The sequence below is a fragment of the Lethenteron reissneri genome, chromosome 2 (genome assembly GCF_015708825.2).
Source record: "Lethenteron reissneri isolate LAM-NWPU_2019-01 chromosome 2, ASM1570882v1, whole genome shotgun sequence".
Taxonomy (NCBI): Eukaryota; Metazoa; Chordata; class Hyperoartia; order Petromyzontiformes; family Petromyzontidae; genus Lethenteron; species Lethenteron reissneri.
In genome coordinates, this window is record NC_083780.1 from 5,049,748 (window position 1) to 5,070,894 (window position 21,147).

General features: G+C 48.3%; 1 protein-coding gene across 3 annotated transcripts; it reads right to left on the reverse strand.

Moving 5' to 3' along the window:
- Positions 1 to 3,812: 3,812 nt before the first annotated feature.
- DEF8 (differentially expressed in FDCP 8 homolog) lies at positions 3,813 to 17,763 on the reverse strand. 3 transcript variants are annotated; one of them, XM_061551303.1, is made up of 11 exons: positions 17,109 to 17,763; positions 15,396 to 15,487; positions 13,905 to 14,054; positions 12,880 to 13,021; positions 11,600 to 11,764; positions 10,775 to 10,902; positions 10,439 to 10,552; positions 10,121 to 10,201; positions 8,313 to 8,447; positions 7,266 to 7,375; positions 3,813 to 7,027 (listed from the first exon to the last, which is right to left on the reverse strand). In XM_061551303.1, the coding sequence occupies exons 1-11, from the start codon at positions 17,293 to 17,295 to the stop codon at positions 6,775 to 6,777; spliced, it is 1,557 nt and encodes a 518-aa protein (XP_061407287.1). In that variant the 5' UTR covers positions 17,296 to 17,763; the 3' UTR covers positions 3,813 to 6,774. The 3 variants fall into 3 exon arrangements, with proteins under 3 accessions (XP_061407287.1, XP_061407296.1, XP_061407279.1); XM_061551312.1 differs by having other exon boundaries at positions 8,313 to 8,453; positions 17,121 to 17,759; XM_061551295.1 differs by having other exon boundaries at positions 8,313 to 8,453; positions 17,109 to 17,757.
- Between the last annotated feature and the right edge of the window lie 3,384 nt (positions 17,764 to 21,147).

The window sequence follows — 21,147 nt, forward strand, 5'->3', positions numbered from 1 at the left end:
ACTAAATCAAAAGGTAAAGGCGCAAGTCCTGCAACTGCGGGCGAGAAGCAGCCACCACCACCACCACAGGTAGCTCTCGCGAAGAACCAGCCACCCGGCAGTGTACTTGGTCTACTCTTCCACGCTGGCCACGTGGTCTTGGAAGAGCCAGGGCTACACCCAAACGTTACCGACACTTTACCCCACCACGTGCCAACACGAATGTGTTCCCTGCAGTACAGCAAAGTCGGCTCGTGCAGATTGTACCGACAGACCGATCGATCGATCGATCCGTGGTTACTTTGATACAAATTAGCGGCAGAAACACCACACACACGCATCATACACTCCACTCACACATCATACACTCACTCACACTACCACTGACTCACTCACACATCATAACACTGGGAGTGTCATGCTGCCAGCTATGGCTGCAAGTTTGGTCGTGCATGTTATGCATATCGTTTATTGTTAAATTTGAATCACAGTTCTTATGATTACTGTTGTTACATTGTTTTTATAGCTTTATTTTGGTGATTTCGAAAACAAATAGTTAAGCCATGTTTCTTGCGGAAGTGCGGAGTTGGCCTGATAACTTTTATCTAAATTGTCTTATGGTTTATTGTTTGACTTGCATCACACTGGGATTTTTGCACACAGCGTTGTAACACGGTGGGTTTTTTTTGTGTGAAAGATTTTCTGGTTTATCCAGGACCTTTCTGTTGCGTGTCGTCGCTTTAAGATGTTCTCTGTTCATGTTTTTGTTTGTTGCGGTTGCACCCGACTCAAGAGCCGCATGGCTCACAGGGATATACCTAATGAATTAAATAATAAATTAATAAAACCATTGTTCCAAACCCGTGAGCATACAGAGAGATAGACACTCTTTGCTTCTTACGGTAAAGTCACGTAGAGAGAAAATTAATAGATCACGGACGTTTCGATCGCAACACAAGCGGCCGTCTTCAGGTGAGAGAGAGAACTGCTGAGACACGAGGTCTTATATAGGACTGAGATGGGTAAAGCCTCAGGGTAAGAGGGCAGGGCTAGAGATGGTCTCCCTGAGGCTGTGGAAGTGGCTATTGTATTGTAAGAGATTAGCATGTCAATGCATGCGCTTAGCCATCCAGATATATAAACACAGACACAACTTCAACCGAGAAGATGGGTACAAATTGAGCAACCATTGGAAGGACAAATTTCGATTTAAAGCTTTCGTGACTGCAGGGATTCATCTTCTTGTTTCTTTCGGTAGTCACGTAGAAGGGAAATAATAAAATAATAAAATAATAAAATAAAACATAAAATAATTCTCACGACGTTTCGGCCACAACACAAGCAGCCGTCCTCAGGTGAAGAACAGGTCTGTCGGAAAGACAGCGTCTGAATGAGCACCACCAAGCTTGGCAGCGTATATTTAAGCTGGGTTGGAGGGGGAAGGGCGCCTTGACAAAGGAAGAACATTGGAAGGACATTATTATGTTTCCATCCTTCCTGCGATTTTAGCCGACTCTCTTGAGTTGCATTATGAGGTTGGATGTCTTTGTATTGACGGGTTGGATGTCCTTCTCGATCACAGCGAGAAGGATGCCCACAAATTCGAAGGTGACATCATCGCAGTGATACAACTCTGCTGCTGCTCTTGACACCGTTGTCTGTTGGCTTGACCCACCTGAGCGTGAAATTGTAGTTGTAGCTCTGCATCTACATCACAACTGTCAATCCCTTAAATTTCGATTTAAAGCTTTCGTGACTGCAGGGATTCATCTTCCTGGTTCTTTCGGTAAAGTCACGTAGAAGGGAAGTAATTATTTTATTACTTTCCTTCTACGTGACTTTACCGAAAGAACCATGAAGATGTCAATCCCTTATCAGTGCCCTACCTTATTGAAGACCAATTCAGACCTTATTGGTCACCCCGTGCCCCCTTATACATCACAACGTTCATCCGACAAAATCCCATCACAAGGGAGAAACACAGATAGACAAAACATTTTTTTTTATTTTTGCCCGTATTCAAACGGCTTTACGCCGTATGGACTTGACAACTCATTTCTCCCGTACAAGAATATGGGGTAAACCGTATGGGTTGACCGGTATGATCTACATCAGCAATACGAAATATGAAGAAATCTGCAGCGATCACGACGCAGTTACAGGTCACCTTTAATCTAAATAGAAAACGATGACCTCACGTAACCAGTGTGTGATCATAATTGTTTTTTTACCCTTTTATCTGGCAACAAATCTGACACCTTTTTTTACAAGGAGTCATGTTTGCATTGACCACAATACCTGCACACAAAAAACACGACTCTGATAATGTATGCACTGTCCTTGAAATTGATTGGTCCACACCCAAGACAGCTTTTCTTAGAGCCTAGTCTCACATGGTGTTGGACCAGATGACCGCAGGTATTGTGGTCAATGCAAACATGACTCCTTGTAAAACAAAGTGTCAGTTTTATTGCCAGATAAAAGGGTAAAAAAACCAATCATCATATTTTGCTACTGGCAAAGGAGGTTCCAATAGTGTCATCAGTTAAGGGGAGGCTCTTGTACAATGCATAGGAGGAGCTGTTCAATTCAAAATCAGAATATTTATTTCTACTGGAGGATTTTTTTCACAGATGTCCAGTCGGGCCACGGGGTAAGAACGTTACAAGAAACAGTACAGGAGTGCATAGTACAAGAAATGTGAGCAAATCACTGAAACGCGTACAAATACAACCAAACCATCCCCATCCTACCAAAGCCCACCGAGGTATTCACTTACAATACATTTGCGTTCATTAACTCTGCTTTTTTCAACGGTTTTACTTAACTTGATTCCTGTTTGTCGTGGTCAAATCTTGTTATCAAAATTTCGCCCACTTCCCGTTGTCCAATCAATTCCACATTTTGCACACGTACTCAGATCCGGTGACAATGCATGCCTGTATCAAAATCGGCATCAATTAATCAATTACCTAGATACTTTAAAGCCATTTACATTTTGTATGGACGGCTTATTATTTATATATATTTGTGTAGGTCAAAAACACACAAAAAGCAGGTGCCACGTGTCTCAGGTGCCATTGACGTACTTCTCGACCGTGAGTTAAACAAAGTTGTTAATAAAACCGTTGTTTAAAAAAAAACTTTTGAAAGGAGTTTATTGTGTTTAGTTTTGTCTCCTTCACCCGCACCTCCAATTAGCACGGTTGGCTGCGTACGGCGCGAAATAAGTTCAACATACTGTATATATTTTTCTCGCAAACATTTCGTACGAGGAGATAAAACGAGTTCTCAGTTTAAGATCTCCATAATTACGGAATGCTGCTTCTGCTGGCTTGGAGTAGGGATTGTTGGCGCAAGGCACTACTACTACTACTATAGTGCAAAGCACGTCTGTCTGTTATAAGTAATTGTATTGAGCGGGGCATGGATGTTACTGGGTGTCAAAATAATTATCGGAACGACTGAAATTAAAGCATCATCTCCACCAGCAGCAGAATATCATGGCAACAGAATAGCTGCCCCTCCACCCAGACGGCCAGCAGACAGAGACATCTTTAGTTAACGACATATTATCCTCAAACTTTTTCTATTTTACCAGATAAGGCCCACTGAACTATATAGCTCGTGTTCAGAAGCAACCTGGCTATAAACGATGACTCAATGAAGTGGATTATCATGTGGAAATGCAAAGCAGTAAAATACTTTAAACCCCAAATATACAGCATGCGTCAGGGTCAGAATCGAACACACGACCTCCAGTATACCAGGCGAGGTAGTTAACATCTCCTAGCCACCGTGGCGTCCAAACAAACAATCGCTCCGACTCCAGCTCAGTGACTTGACTTCTTTATTCGGACAAAGACAAAGGCTGCATCGGCAATCGAACCATAAGAATTTCGTACGTGTCTTAAGCTCAAGTTGTACGATTGCAAGTTAACTTAATTCAAATAATAATACAAATAACAGTGCTACGATATTACTCAAAAGAGCTTCGGCGAGTGACGAGACTGTTGTGTTCGGAGGGTCCCCTGCCACACTGGAATGTTTGGACAATTCCATCGTCAACGTGGGTTTGCCTTCCATGTGGAACGCGGAAACCTGGGAGAACTCCCACTCCACGTTACAGTCCTCGTCTGCGATTGCTCCCTCACTCTCTCTGCGAGAGAAATACTGTGCGGCGCGTCTACAAGTTGAAATCATCTTCATCATCAGTCTAATAATTAAAGTGAACGGTAGCATTTAAAAATAAAACACATTAAAGCGTACGTATTTAGTTGCGTTTGGTAATTGATTTAAATGTGCATAATTTAATTATCGTTAGTGCTGTGTGGGTGCTGGTAGGTGAACGGTTGAGGGTGTATTAGGGGCTACACGACACGGGGATGTTGGGAACCACTGGCTACGTAAGAAAACATCAGTCAAGACGAAAGCACAGACAATATTTCCCAGGTATACAAGTTGCTCGTCGGCTCTCAAGAGATTTGGAGCGAATAATCTCGATTTATTTATCGTTTTAGCGAGTGATATTTTTTGTTTGTTGGTTTTATACATTTTCATTCTCAAGAGCTGGACTTTAGCAAAATTTCATTGCGGCACCAAATGTAATGGGATGTGGGGGTTTGCACAGTCATTGGTGACCCGCCTGAACACCACTTATTACCACCAGGGTTGACATATTTTGTTTAATCTGACAAACCTTATTAACTGCCTGTGTTGAGTGGTGACGAGGTTAACGACACAATTATATTTTACGCGATCGAACCCAAATAAAATCTCTTATTGATATTGGTCGCGAAAGCCTACGAGTTTTACCGAGTGATATTTAATTTAGTTTTATTTGATCATTTCGGCCTGGCGTCGTCACGACACGAAGAATCCGTTCAGAAACTCTCCTGCAGAGAGCAACGCTAGAAACAAGTCACGGAAGTGGATATCACAGAGCCACCTCGGAGAGCCCTTCTTAAAGGCGACCTCTGGTCTACGCAGTAGAGGGCCGCACTATCTCACTTGCCGTACATACGAGAGGGAGGTAAGTCGCATGCATGTCAAACCGATATTTTCATTCTCAAGAGCTGGACATTGGCCAAATTAATTTCAGCACCAGATATCATGTGATGTGGGTTTGCACCGTTATTGGTGACCCCGCTGAACATCACTTATCACCAGGTTTTCCACGCTACGATATAAATTTTCTTGGCGATTACTGCGGGATCAGTTTTCCATATACAGTAGACACCTTTGATTATCCGCATGCAGTTTATCCGATTTGCGGATTACCGAGCACCTGAGATTGACGTACATTAATAACTCATAGAATTTTGATCAAGCCCAAATAATCTAAAAACAATCTTGATTTGAAACTTTCGTGACTGCAGGAATCCACTCTTTGGTTCTTTCGGTAAAGTCACAAATAATAGATCACGACGTTTCGATCGCAACACAAGCAACCGTCATCAGGTGTGAAACAAACACGGCAGGAGGACTGCTGACGTAGGAGAAACAGCTGCTGCAACAAGAGTTTATATAGGATTTTTGGTGGGCCCAACCCCAAGGTAAAAGTGGGCCGAACTAGAGAAGAAATTTGTACGTCAATCTTGATTTGAAGCTGTACATGTGAGAGATTACCGTGTCAATGTGAGACGGCCCAACCACCGGAGGCGTGCCAATGAGAAGATTAGCGCCCGGCTCTCTGACAGTGACTTGCTTTACTGAAAGAACCAAAGAGTATGAATCTAAAACGGTGAAACATTGTTCTTCTTGAAAATGGTTATCACAAGTCACGTTCTTAAAACGAACAAATGTGTGTGCCGGTTAATCTGAAATCCACGCGATTGCCTCTACAGTACAATAGTTGCATATCTTTACAACAGCGGAGTTTGATTTTGATTGGTGTGGTTCTGCTATCCACTTAATGGATATTTTTTAATTATCCACGGCCATCCTCCCTATCATCAGTGCAGATATTCAAGTGTCTACTGTATATTCGTAATTGCATTTCACATTTTGATTGTATTGATTTTGTGCTTTGCTGAACTTCCAGGTACGAACAAAGATTCATTTTAAAACATTTAAAGTGCAGTTCACTCAATGTAAGACTGTCGCCACAGGACTCTACAACCCGTAACGATTCCATTAGGCTAGTGGACTGAACAAAAAACTGTGCAATCGTCAAAAAAGAAAAATCCTTCGAGACACAATACAAATGAGACAAGGAACCGATTCTTGAATTGGATCGCGATCCTCAATCAGGACAATCGAATGTCGTCCCGCTAGTGAGACGACATCCCAGTAAAACATGGAACGTTAGGGGCCAACGGTTTCCGACCACAAGCCAACATTGGGATAATGTTGGACACGTACCACTGGGGTGCAAGAGAATGGATTGTGTTTGTTAAATACAGTCCTGTGAATTTTCACACGACGGGAAGTGCTGCGTGCTGGTGAAGGTCGTCTTCAAATCGGGAACTCGCATCTTGTAGAGACTACGCAGCAGGGCTGCTGCATCTGCTGGGTTGTCCGACGAGGAGTTTAAAACTTCTCGAGTCGGGAAATGTCAACGAGGTGAAGGAAGAGTGAATAGTCCACGACTGGCGAGCTTGCGATTCATCAAAATGCATAGACCGCTCGCTCGCGATTGGGAAATTGCATTCCGCCTGTGATTGTTCAGTAATTTACACTCGGCTCAAACGTGATTGGTCAAACCTTTTGATTCCCGCTCAAGATTGGTCAATTGTTTTAGACTGCTCCCCTGTAATTGGCTTACATACAAGACCGCTTGCACGTGAATGGCTGTCATCGTGTGCCGTCAACTTCGTTGTCAATGTCGTCGTCGTCGTCGTCATCGCCATCCTCGTCACCAACCTCTGCGCCGCACGGGCCCTCCTCCTTGTCACCGCTTAGGGCCCCCTCCCCCCCACCATCTCGAGGGGCCCCCTCCCCTGGAGTCCCCTCCCCCCCACCGCGTGGGGCATGCTGCAGGGATTTCTTCCGCGCCTCTAAGCGCCGGCACTTGGAGCACACAGTGGCGTTGTCATAGTAGCAGTCCCTGCAGCAACAGACAAACACGCTCACACTCATCATCGTCTTCGCCGTCTTCACCATCGTCACAATTACCCACCATCATTGTCATTGTTGTGATATATCCGCTGCTGGATGAAAGCCTCCCCGATGATTACGATGCTGCTGCTAATGACGACAATGATGATCATGGTGCTGCGGATTACGATGATGCTGGTGCTAATGCTGGTGCTGCTGATGATGCTGATGATGGTGAAGCTGCTGACCTGTGGAAAACAGCCGAGCAGTTGGGACACACGGCCGTGTGGTTGTCGAATGCAAAGAGCGCCTCCCCCTGGCGGCAGAGCTCACAGATGAAGCCTTTGGCCTGGCATCGCTGAGAAAGAGAGCGTGTGAGAGGGCGCGAGAGAGAGCGAGAGAGAGCGAGATAGAGCGAGAGAGAGCGAGAGAGAGCAAGAGAGAGCGAGAGAGAGCGAGAGAGAGAAAGCGAGATAGAGCGAGAGAGAGAGTGAGAGAGAGTGAGAGAGAGCGAGATAGAGCACGAGAGTGTGGGTGTGTGTGTGAGAGTGTGAAGGATGGCTCCTGGGCAGTTGGAGGTAGTCGCCCTCCAACAAAACTGGGGGGGGGGGTGGAGGAGCAACGCTCACAATGGAGCGCATCATAGTTGGAACAGTGGGGAGCACGGGTGGTGCATCTGCCCGTCATCGGAGTCAGTCAACCCATCGCACCTGGATCTCTCACGTGACCTCCTCCTACTGGCCTCAACGTGCGCCTAACCTGGCACGAGCGCCAGGGTGACGTTACCTCCACACCGAGCGCTGAACAGCGTCCGTTGTTTTCCCATAAACACGTGCGTGTGTTGTACATTAACGTGTGTGTATTTCGGGGCCGTCCATAAATGACGTCACGCAATTTTGGACGATTTTTACCCCCCCCCCCCCCCCGTCACACGGCATCACAAGAAGTCAGACCCCCCCACCCCTCAAATATGACGTCACAAAGCTCTGCCCCCCCCTCCCCCCCAAAAAAAAACCACATGCCTCAAATCGCTTTCAACTGTCATTGTAGTGCGTATTTAATGTGGCGCTGCACTCGGATGCTGTAGGAGAAAACATTCATTAAAAAGTCTATTTAATTAAGTAGAACGTGGTGTCTATATTTATTTAAAGTTGCGCATTTTGATGTGATGTCACATTTCTCAAACACCCCCCCCCTCGTCACGCATCGTCACAAATGTCCGACCCCCACCCCCCCCCCAGGTACGTGACGTCATTTATGGACGGCCCCATACACCCAAGTGTGCGTGTGTGCACCTGGCAGTCGAGTTTGATGTGCTTGGCGAAGGTCGTGTGGACGTCTGTGAGGGTGGAGCTCAACCGCCCCACGACCACGTCGATGAGGTCCTGCATGGAGTACATGTCCACATTCTCCACGAAGTGCTGCCTCTCCTGCAGCTGGGGACAAGCAGCAGCAGCAGCAGCAAGAACAAGAATAGTCATTACAAGCCGCCAAACTGGTCCAACGAGAGAGCCTCCAAAACACATTCCTGCAGAGGGAGCTGGTAGGAACGTTGGGTTGCTCGGTCAATGGTCAGGATCAACGGCGGCGTGGTGTATTCCGCAAATATGTCCGACTGTGAGGGCGGGCACAAGCCGGCGTGAGTAGGTTAAACGTCGAGTTTTATAAGGGCACCACCGGGTGACCAGCCCCACCCCTCCCACCCCCCACCCAGCCCCACCCCTTCCACCCCCCACCCAGCCCCACCCTCCCCACCCAGCCCCTCCCCACCCCTCCCTGCACGACGGACGGACACAATAATCCCCTGTGGGCTGGTGTAACCAGGAGGTTCCGACCAGTAATAGTAGACAATGACAAATCATTGCAAGTTGCTAAATCAGGTACAATGAGAGAGCCTCCAGTGAGCAGGGAAAACGAATTACAAGCTGCCAAGGCGATTCAGTGACAGTGCCTCCATAAAAAAAAACTACATACTGTAGTGTACATACAATAGATACGTTACAAGCTACCAATTAAATCCAATGAGTGGGGCCTCCAAAAGAACAACATTTACAAAGTAGATAAATTGCAAGCTTGCAGACGCCACCGTGATGCCGTGGTGAGCATACCAGAAGCGCACTCCAGTGGGTCCGCATTTGCATTTGATTACCCGGTGCGGCAGTTGAAACAACATATACAGGTTGAACTTCTTTTGCACCATACATAGCCAACCGTGTTATTCGGAGGCGCGGGGGGGGGGGGAAGGACAACAAACTAAGCACAAAAAGCAGTTCTAAAGAAATTAGTTTTCAAATCCAGATCATTCCAAAGTGCACTGCTCCAGTGGCTTCCTAACATCAGAAGAGCGTTCCAGACGGCCGCACAAGTGCATCTGAAAGCGCGAGACACGGTGGCCGCCTTTTTTTAGATGGCTTAAGTCAAAATCCGCTGCTGCGAGAATGACCGGAGTTCATGTGGATGATGGTTTATGGTGGAGGCCGTTCTCCCAGCAGTGGCACGAGCAATGGCAGAGCAAGCGAGTCCAATGAACGAGCGTCTGCTGCGTTACGGGAGTACACGATGGAAGTACTCGTGCTTTACCACACGCGACCTGCCGGTCAATTCACTGCGATGCATCCATTGCTACTGTGGGGTGGAAAGAGGTGGCAGGGGTGGGGGGTAGGGGGTTAACTCCCTCGCCTGGTATACAGGGTCGTGGGTTTGATCTAGACCCTGACGACGCCTGCTGTATATTTGGAGTTTGCGTGTCTCTCACTCCCAGTGGTCACGCGGATTTTTCTCCGGGTTCTCCGTTTTTTTCCCCCTCCACATTTAGAATCAACATCATGCGTTTTGAGTATTTGGCTGCGAGAAATGTCCACATAAGCCACCGCTCGTTGAGCCATCATTTGTGGCCACGTCGCTTCCGAAAAGGGCAAATAATAACCAACTTGCACCGTCCTTTCAACTGCCGAGTCAGGAGATGGAATCGAACCGGCCACCACCTCTGGATCGCAGGCCCGACGCTCTGCTGACCGTTGCACCACTGTGGCAGCAGTGCCTTCAAACTGAATTTGGGGGGGGACCCTGAAACGAAATAACTTGGGCAACCGCTGGTGCCGACCTCCAGGAGAATTCGCGACTCCAGCGCGTCTGTGCAGGTGACGAGGTACGGCTTCATCTTCAGGATGTCCGATCGCAGCTTCTGTTGTCCGCACACAGGAGGAGGTGGGTTTAGAGAAGATTTATAGAAGTGGTGGTGGTTATATTTATTTCCCACTACAGAACAAGAGCCGTGCCGAGCCAGCCCTGGCATCGATCACTCGAAGTAACCTCATCGCTAGCCCCACCCCTGGCTCTGCTTGACCGCCCCCCCCACCGAGCCAAATTTGCATTTGCATATCCCGTCCCCAACTTTCCCCGTGCCTCACCGACGGCTCACCTTGATCTGCGCCAGTTCCTCGACGTGCTTGAAGAGCAACGGGTTGATGTGCCTCACGTTGAGCACCGGGCGGCCCTGCATGAGCGTCAGGAAGCGCAGACTCGACCGGCAAACCTGGGCCACAGCGGCATCACGCAAACGCACGCAAATGCACGCACACATCACTCGCTCAGTGCTCTAGCCCTTCTAGAACATTCATATAACTTACATTTGTCACGCAGCACTCTCTTGGGCTTCATCCACCCAGTGAAGGTGGGGGGATTCCTCCCCTGGCCACCACACCTGACCTGCACCCCCCCCCTCCTCTCCACCCCCTTCACCTCTGGCCGTCCTCACCTTCTGAGATTCAAAGTCCCAGTTATGCAGGGCCCGTGCTGGGATGACCATCGCGTCGTTCCAGTGGCAGTTGGGGCAGTAGTAGCGGCCAGAGTAATCGCACAGACGGGCCTCATTGGCTACCAGGCCTGCACCCACACACACAGAGACAAAGATACCCCAGGTAGCCTTTAGCAGTCTGTTGGGACAAGTGATGTCAGCTAGTGCCAATGAAGGCCGGCATTACACACTGGGGGGTGGGTGGCCAGCACCACGCCGCCGCAGTGGTAATGCTTACACACCGCACCAAATACTTATTTGAAGCTGAGTCGACTTAGGGGAGGCCCAGGACTGGTTCAGATATTTTCATTGACGTTGGCTTGAGTCGCCAGGTTCGGAGTGGATTGTGCTAACCACTTCGCTACCGCGTCTCACAATATGCACAAACAAAGATGCTCCCTATAGTCTTAGACTGTTGAGACCAACGCTGATAGCTAGCAGCACCTATGAAGGCCGGCACGGCACATGAGGGGGTCGGTGGCTAGCACCACGCCCGGCCGCCTTTGTCTCCCTAGAGGCAATGTTTTAGTTACGCATTGTACCAGGTACTCAATTGAGGCTAAGATGGCTTTCCCCCGCACCTCCGATTAGCATGGTCGGCTACGTAAGGCGCGAAAGAAGTTCAACATACATACACACGACGCAGCCAGTCACAGGCAGAAGAGAGCGAGAGGGAGGGAGGGAGAGAGAGAGGGAGACCGTCTTGGTCCTGGTCACGAAGAAGGGGCCAGGCAGGCAGCCGGCTGGGGTAAGGAAGAGAGAGGGGGGGTGGGGGTGGAAGCTCACCCATGGCAATGGGCGTACGGCACTCGGCACAGCAGAAGCCTTGGCGGTCCAGGCCCTGCTCCGGGCAAATGCGGAGCTCAAACTCAGACTGGTGGCTAACCTTCACCCTCACGCAGCGCTTGACAATGGAGTCCAGGCATCGGCTGTGGCAGTTGAAGTGGCAGCCTGTGGCAGGAGACGTGTGTTATATACTTGTGTTGATACAGACACAATTATACGCCTTCTTGTTTCTTTCGGTAAAGTCACGTAGAATGGAAATAATAAAATAATAAAATAAAACATTATAAGATAATTCTCACGACGTTTTGGCCACAACGCAAGCAGCCGTCCTCAGGTGAAGACCAGCGTCTGTCGGGGAGGCCCAGGACTTGTCTCCCCGACAGACCTGGTCTTCACCTGAGGACGGCTGCTTGCGTTGTGGCCGAAACGTCGTGAAAATTGTATTTTATAATGTATTATTTTTATTATTTTATTATTTCCCTTCTACGTGACTTTACCGAAAGAACCAAGAAGATGAATCCCTGCAGTCACGAAAGCTTTAAATCGAAAAATACAATTATACGCATGAATATTAAGGGTGCCAGTTTGGCTTGGTGATCAGAGACGCCGTGCCGGCATTGCAGAGTTACCTGGGTTCAACTCTGGTCACGAATGACTCGCATAGACACCCACAGACTCGTATTGAAACCCATAGATTTATCTAAAGACCCATAGATTCCCATAAAAACTCACACACACACACTCGCATAGCAACCCGCAGGCACTTGTATAGACTGGCTTGTGATTAAACTGTGATCTCAAGTGCAGCGAGTTGAAGGTCTCAGCCCAGATCACCGATTACGGAGTCTATGGGTCCATATGTAGGTTAACGGGTCTCTATAAGAGTCTACAGGCCTCTATGCGAATTTACGTGTCTCTGGGCTGACAGCATCAACTCGCTTGCACTGGAGAACCCGTTGTAGTTGCTGGGGTCCACAGGGCTCAAACCCAGATTGGAACCCAGGCTCTCAGCAGTGCCAGCTGCAAGCCTCGGACCTCCGAGCCTACCCACCACCTCCGTGAAATTGTACGGTGATCTCCGCAACCCAAGCAACCCCCGCAACCCCCGCAACCCCCGCAACCTCCGCAACCCCCGCAACCCCCGCAACCTCCGCAACCCCCGCAACCCCTGCAACCTCCGCAACCGTGGCGGGTGCTGGTAAGCGGTGCGCGGATTCTGTGCTGGCGAGCAGTTGATCGGGCGGGCCCGACAGTCGATTCTGCCGGCTTCGCCCGCTCACCTGAGCAGGTGTACCAGGTCTGCAGCACGCCCCAGATGAGCGTGCTGCAACGCTCGCAGCTGTGCTTCACACTCCGGCTGTGCCGCTTGCGGAAGCGGTGATCCAGCAGCAGCTTCACGTCCGGCTCCTCGTCCTCTGGCTCCTGATGGGGAGGGGAGTGGGAGCGGTGAAGGGGTAGATAGGGGGGATGGTAGTGGGAGCGGAGGGAAGGGTTAGATAGGTGGTGGGAGGGGAAGATGAGGGAGAGGAGGGTTGTGAACGGGCGTTATTGACTATATAGATGAGCGTGGCATGCGAATGCGACCGTGGCTCAAGACGCTCCACAGGGGCAGCTACCGTGTTCCCATTACAATTCCTGATTCTGAGGTGTCCACATGAGTGCAAGAGAGCCAGTGGAGGGCTCTGTCAATTGACTGGTTCAGTAAACTAAAATAAAACTAACAATATTTTTCCTTTATTTAAAGCTTTCGTGACTGCAGGGATTCATGTTCTTGGTTATTTCGGTAAAGTCACGTAGAAGGGAAAAAATAAAATAATATAAAACAATAAAAAATTCTCACGACGTTTCGACTGCAACACAAGCAATCATCATCAGGTGTGATGATGACTGCTTGTGTTGCAGTCGAAACGTCGTTATAATTTTTTATTGTTTTATATTTATATTATTTGATTTTTTCCCCTTCTACGTGACTTTACTGAAAGAAGCAAGAATACCAATTTTAATTATTTACCAGGTAAACTCCACTGAGCCGTGTAGCTCTTCTTCAGAAGTGACCTGGCCACATATGATAGCTCAACGAAGTGGCTTCTTCTCAAGTGGAAATTCATAGCAGCAGCCAGATTCGAAGTGGGGAGAGGAAAAACCAGAGGACCTGAAGAAGAATCCACGTGACCACGGGGAAAGAGAGAGACACGCAGACACCATATATACAGGCGTCGGGCTCAGGATCGAACCCATGACCTTCTGCATACTAGGCGAGGGAGATAATATCCACACCCCCCACCCCACCCCTCCCCCCGCGTGCCTTGAGCTCCTGGATCTTGATGCGGAGCTGTACGAGCCTGGCCAGGGCCTGCTCGCGGCGAGCCGAGAACTCGGAGGCCTCCAGCACGGACACTTTGCACATCTCCACGGCGTGCTCCAGCTCCTCCAGCCGGCTCACGTGGGCCAAGCCCTGCACACACGCAGATACACACGGATATATACCTGACAAAGATCCCCCACGTGGCCTTGAACAGACTGTTGGGGCAAGTGCCGTGAGCAAGCAGCACCTATGAAGGCCGGCGCGGCACACGAGGGGGTGGGTGGCCAACACCACGCCCGGCCGCCTTTGTCTCCCTAGCTACCGATGTTTACACACCGCACCAGGTACTCATTTGAGGCTCAGTCGACCAATGGGGAGGCCCAGGACCGGTACGGATAGTCGTTACTGGTGATACCACTCCCCTATATATATGTAGTGGCATAGAATAATAGTACTGTAGCAGCGTAGCGCTGGCTGCTGGCAAGGAAGGGGATATGCAGCTTCGGCAGCCCTGACGTCAGCAGGCCACGTGATACACCAGGGGAAAGGTCACAGAAGGGGCACACAAAGAACCCGCTGGTAGGTTCTAGAAAGGGGGCGTGTCCGGTGGCGGAGCCAGGCCACACTGAGAGTAAAAGAAGGGCCCCTGTAGGGGACCTCGGGGATGTCGTATGGAGTGGGATCGCTGTCGTGCTGCTGAAGCCGTCACCATTCTTCTTGTCATCTTCACCATCCTTCTTGTCGTCGTCGTCTCAGGCAGCCTACCTACTGTCCGGACTGAGTAACGTCGCCGACCATTGACGGACTGATTATTATAAAAGTGTTCACCCCGTCGGTGCTTGTTAATAAAGAAGTGCCTCCAACTCTTAGTGTCTCCGAATTAGTCACTACATATACAACAGAGATACACACACAGATAGACACGGATATACTGTATATACAGGACACACACACATAGATACAAAGACACCCCCGTATAGCCTTAACAGACTGCTGGAGAAAGTGCTGTTAGTGAGCAGCACCTGGCACGACACACGACGGGGTGGGTGACCGGCACCAAGCCCGGCCACATTTTGGAGAGGCCCAGGACCAGTTCAGATAATCGACGCCGGTGTTGGCCGTGAGCGAGAATGGAACTCGGGTCGCCGGATTCGTAGCGCAGCGCAATTACCGCTACACTACCGCTCACGACACACGAGGGGGTGGAGGGGGGGGGATTTCTGTGTGTGGGGGGGGGGGGGATTTCTGTGGGGGGGGGGGGGGAGAGAAATATGTGGGGTATCTGTAGGGGGGGGGTATCTGTAGGGGGGGGGGAATTGTGGGGGGGGGATCTGTGGGGGGGGGGACTTCTGTGGGGGGGGGGAGAGAAATCTGTGGGGGTGCGGTATCTGTGGGGGGGGGGATCTGTGGGGGGGAGGATTTCTGTGGGGGGGGGGAATCTGTGGGGTATCTGAAGGGGGGGGGGATCTGTGGGGGGGGGGGGGCTCTCACGTGCGGGGGAGGAAAATGATTCTCCGTGAGCCCCAGTTCCGCCCCCAACTCCCACTCCGACTCCGTCTCCCGAGACTCGGAGTCGCTGGTTCCTGCAAATGCATCAGCAACATCAGCCACACCACACACTCACCACCAAGTGACGTAACCACGGCTGCTGTGCCAGGCTAGGTGCACACAACAAAGACAGTTTCCCCCACGTATATAGCCTTTGCAGACTGTTGGGGCAAGTGCTGTTAGCGAGCACTCAATTGAGGCTGACCTAAGGGAGGCACCAGAACCGGTTCAGATAATCGTCACCGGTTTTGGTGGCCGTGAGCGGCAATCGAACTCGGGTCGTCCGGGTTTGTAGCACCACCACACACACACTACATACACACTACATACTACACACACACACAAAACACACACACTACACACTACATACTACACACACACACACAAAACACACACATACACACGACATACTACACACACACACAAAACACACACATACACACTACATACTACACACACACACAAAACACACACATACACACTACATACTACACACACACACACACAAAACACACACATACACACTACATACTACACACACACAAAACACACACTACATACTACACACACACACACAAAACACACACATACACACGACATACTACACACACACACAAAACACACACATACACACTACATACTACACACACACAAAACACACACATACACACTACATACCACACACACACACACAAAACACACACTACATACTACACACACACACAAAACACACACAGACACACACTACATACTACACCACACACAAAACACACACTACATACTACACACACAAAACACACCACTACATACTACACACACAAAACACACACAAAACACCACACACACACACACCTACACACACAAAACACACACCACCACACTACACTACATACACAATACACACACACAACACACATACACAATACACACAACACTACACACACAATACACACACACACAACACACATACACAATACACACCACACTACACACACACACCACACAATACACAATACACACCACACTACACACACACACCACACAATACACACACACACCACACAATACACACACACACCACACAATACACACACACACCACACAATACACACACACACCACACAATACACACACACACCACACTACACACACAAAACACACACACCACACTACACACACACACCACACAATACACACACACACCACACTACACACACAAAACACACACACCACACTACACACACAAAACACACACACCACACTACACACACAAAACACACAAACGCCACACAACACTACACAACACTACATACACAATACACACACCACACACACAACACTACACACCACTACATACACAATACACACACCACACACACAACACTACACACACAATACACACACCACACACAACACACACAATACACACACACACAATACACACACACACTAAATACACACATACAACACAATACACATACACAACACACACAGTACACACACACAACACACACAGTACACACACACAACACACACATTACTACATACTACACACACACTACATACTACACACACACACACTACACACACACTACACACACACACCACACACACACCACACTCCACTCTACACACACAAACTTCAGTGGTGGTCACCGTGCGACTGGCCTCCTCCCTCCGCCGTCTCCTCCATGTCGCTGTTGGTGGTGGTGGTGGTGGAGTCGTCGTCGTGGGTGTTGGTGGTGTTGTTGGTGGTGGTGGTGCCGGACGACATGGAGGAGTTGAAGGGGTTCGTGAGGCTCCTTCGGAATCTCTCGAGTTTCCCCTCGTAGTCTTCAGACATGGTCCGCGAAATCGCTTCCCTTAGAAACTGCCCCTCGCCTCCCCACAGCTCACTCCGGCAAGCGACGACGCAGAGTCTATGTTGTGTGTGTGTCACTTTGTCTCCGTGTCTCGTCGGTGAGTCTGCACATGTGACCGTTTAGTCCGTTTCCGTGTGCGTCTGTCATCCCGTGCACGTAGATCTGTGCCTGCACTTCGCAAGGGTACACCTAGCCTGGCACAAGCGCTGGTGGTGATCGTCTTTATCCCACCACCACCACCAACCACCTCCTCCTCTCCCTGATCATTAAATCGCCATCGCGGTGTTCAACTCGACGCTGAAATTCTATGAGCCAACGCAGCCTGCGATCATTTTTACACGGTTCTTAATAAGGGACCGTGGTCATTTATACTGCATTGGTAAGGGACCGTGGTCATTTATACTGCATTGGCAAGGGACCGTAGTCATTTATACAGTATTGGTAAGGGACCGTAGTCATTTATACTGCATTGGTAAGGGACCGTGGTAATTTATACTGCATTGGCAAGGGACCGTAGTCATTTATATTGCATTGGCAAGAGACCGTGGTCATTTATACTGCATTGGTAAGGGACCGTGGTCATTTATACTGCATTGGCAAGGGACCGTGGTCATTTATACTGTTTAGTCCGTTTCCGTGTGCGTCTGTCATCCCGTGCACGTAGATCTGTGCCTGCACTTCGCAAGGGTACACCTAGCCTGGCACAAGCGCTGGTGGTGATCGTCTTTATCCCACCACCACCACCAACCACCTCCTCCTCTCCCTGATCATTAAATCGCCATCGCGGTGTTCAACTCGACGCTGAAATTCTATGAGCCAACGCAGCCTGCGATCATTTTTACACGGTTCTTAATAAGGGACCGTGGTCATTTATACTGCATTGGTAAGGGACCGTGGTCATTTATACTGCATTGGCAAGGGACCGTAGTCATTTATACAGTATTGGTAAGGGACCGTAGTCATTTATACTGCATTGGTAAGGGACCGTGGTAATTTATACTGCATTGGCAAGGGACCGTAGTCATTTATATTGCATTGGCAAGAGACCGTGGTCATTTATACTGCATTGGTAAGGGACCGTGGTCATTTATACTGCATTGGCAAGGGACCGTGGTCATTTATACTGCATTGGTAAGGGACCGTGGTCATTTATACTGCATTGGCAAGGGACCGTGGTCATTTATACTGCATTGGCAAGGGACCGTGGTCATTTATACTGCATTGGTAAGGGACCGTGGTCATTTTTACTGCATCGATAAGAGACCGCTGTCATTTATACTGCATACGTAAGGGACCGCGGTCATTTATACGGCATGGGTAAGGGACCGTGATAATTTATTCTGCATGGGTAAGAGGCCGTGGTCATTTATGCTGCATTGGTAAGGGGCCGTGGTAATTTATGCTGCATTGGAAAGGGGCCCTGGTCATTTATGCTGCATTGGAAAGGGACCGTGGTCATTTATGCTGCATTGGTAAAGGACCGTGGTCATTTATGCTGCATTGGTAAGGGACCGTGATAATTTATGCTGTATTGGTAAGGGACCGTGGTCATTTATACTGCATTGGTAAGGGACCGTGATAATTTATGCTGTATTGGTAAAGGACCGTGGTCATTTATGCTGCATTGGTAAGGGACCGTGATAATTTATACTGTATTGGTAAGAGACCGTGGTCATTTATACTGCATTGGTAAGAGACCGTGGTCATTTATACTGCATTGGTAAGAGACCGTGGTCATTTATACTGCATTGGCAAGGGACCGTGGTCATTTATACTGCATTGGCAAGGGACCGTGGTCATTTATACTGCATTGGTAAGGGACCGTGGTAATTTATACTGTATTGGTAAGGGACCGTAGTCATTTATGTTGCATTGGTAAGGGACCGTGGTCATTTATACTCCATTGGCAAGGGACTGTAGTCATTTATACTGCATTGGTAAGGGACCGTGGTCATTTACATCCGTTTACTCGTAAGGGAGAGTGTGTTGTTATTTATCACTGATCCCTACACCAGGGTTTTTTTTGGTCGTTTAAGACCAGCGGACTTATGGTGCTCTGCGAGGCTACCCGCGGAAAAGAATGGGACAAATAATGTTTGGGAACCGCTGATTTAGACTATTGACTCAATCAACCGCGGCGGTCACTGCACTCACGTTCAAAAGCGTCAACGACCACCCATACTCGTACAGGTCCGCGGTCGTATTCCTAGATCGTCATAGCTGTGAGAACCCCTTATCAGTGCCCTATCATATTACAGACCAATTGAGCCCTTATTGGTCATCCCGTAGCCCTTATAAATCGCAACGTTCATCCTACAATTTCCTGTACAAGAATACGGGTCAACCGTGTGGGTTGTCAGCTATGGATTGTCGTCCGTGGCCATTTGGATGCAATATTAATAAGGGACCGCGGCCATTTTGATGTAATATTGATAAGGGACCGCGGCCATTTGGATGTAATATTAATAAGGGACCGCGGCCATTTGAATGTAATATTAATAAGGGACCGCGGCCATTTTGATGTAATATTAATAAGGGACCGCGGCCATTTTGATGTAATATTGATAAGGGACCGCGGCCATTTGGATGTAATATTAATAAGGGACCGCGGCCATTTGGATGTAATATTAATAAGGGACCGCGGCCATTTGGATGTAATATTAATAAGGGACCGCGGCCATTTTGATGTAATATTAATAAGGGACGGCGGCCATTTGTATGTAATATTAATAAGGGACCGCGGCCATTTTGATGTAATATTAATAAGGGACGGCGGCCATTTGGATGTAATATTAATAAGGAACCGCGGCCATTTGGATGTAATATTAATAAGGGACCGCGGCCATTTGTATGTAATATTAATAAGGGACTGCGGCCATTTGTATGTAATATTAATAAGGGACCGCGGCCATTTGTATGTAATATTGATAAGGGACCGCGGCCATTTTGATGTAATATTAATAAGGGACCACGGCCATTTTGATGTAATATTAATAAGGGACCACGGCCATTTGGATGTAATATTAATAAGGGACCACAGCCATTTGGATGCAATATTAATAAGGAACTGCAGCCATTTGTATGTAATAATAATAAGAGACCGCGGCCATTTGGATGTAATATTAATAAGGGACCGCGGCCATTTGGAAGTTATATTAATAAGAGACCGCGGCCATTTGTATGTAATATTGATAAGAGACCGCGGCCATTTGGATGTTATGTTAATAAGGGACCGCGGCCATTTGTATGTAATATTGATAAGGGACCGCGGCCATTTGGATGTAATATTAATAAGGGACCGCGGCCATTTGTATGTAATATTGATAAGAGACCGCGGCCATTTGGATGTAATATTAATAAGGGACCGCGGCCATTTGTATGTAATATTGATAAGGGACCGCGGCCATTTGGATATAATGTTAATAAGGGACCGCGGCCATTTGGATGTAATATTGATAAGGGACCACGGCCATTTGGATGTAATATTAATAAGGGACCACGGCCATTTCTATGTAATATTAATAAGGGACCGCGGCCATTTGTATGTAAAATTAATAAGGGACGGCGGCCATTTGTACGTAATATCAATAAGGGACCACGGCCATTTGTATGTAATATTGATAAGGGACCGCGGCCATTTTGATGTAATATTAATAAGGGACCACGGCCATTTTTATGTAATATTAATAAGGGACCACGGCCATTTGGATGTAATATTAATAAGGGACCGCGGCCATTTTGATGTAATATTAATAAGGGACCGCGGCCATTTTGATGTAATATTGATAAGGGACCGCGGCCATTTGGATGTAATATTAATAAGGGACCGCGGC

Excerpts from the sequence above, each read along its gene's own strand:
- DEF8 (XM_061551295.1), bottom strand. The coding sequence starts at position 17,295 with ATGTCTGAAGACTACGAGGGGAAACTCGAGAGATTCCGAAGGAGCCTC. Across the intron at positions 14,055-15,395 it reads ATCATTTTCCTCCCCCGCAC|GGCTTGGCCCACGTGAGCCG; the intron begins GTGAGAGCCCCC and ends GCGTGTGTGCAG. Across the intron at positions 8,454-10,120 it reads AGTCGCGAATTCTCCTGGAG|CTGCAGGAGAGGCAGCACTT; the intron begins GTCGGCACCAGC and ends GCTTGTCCCCAG.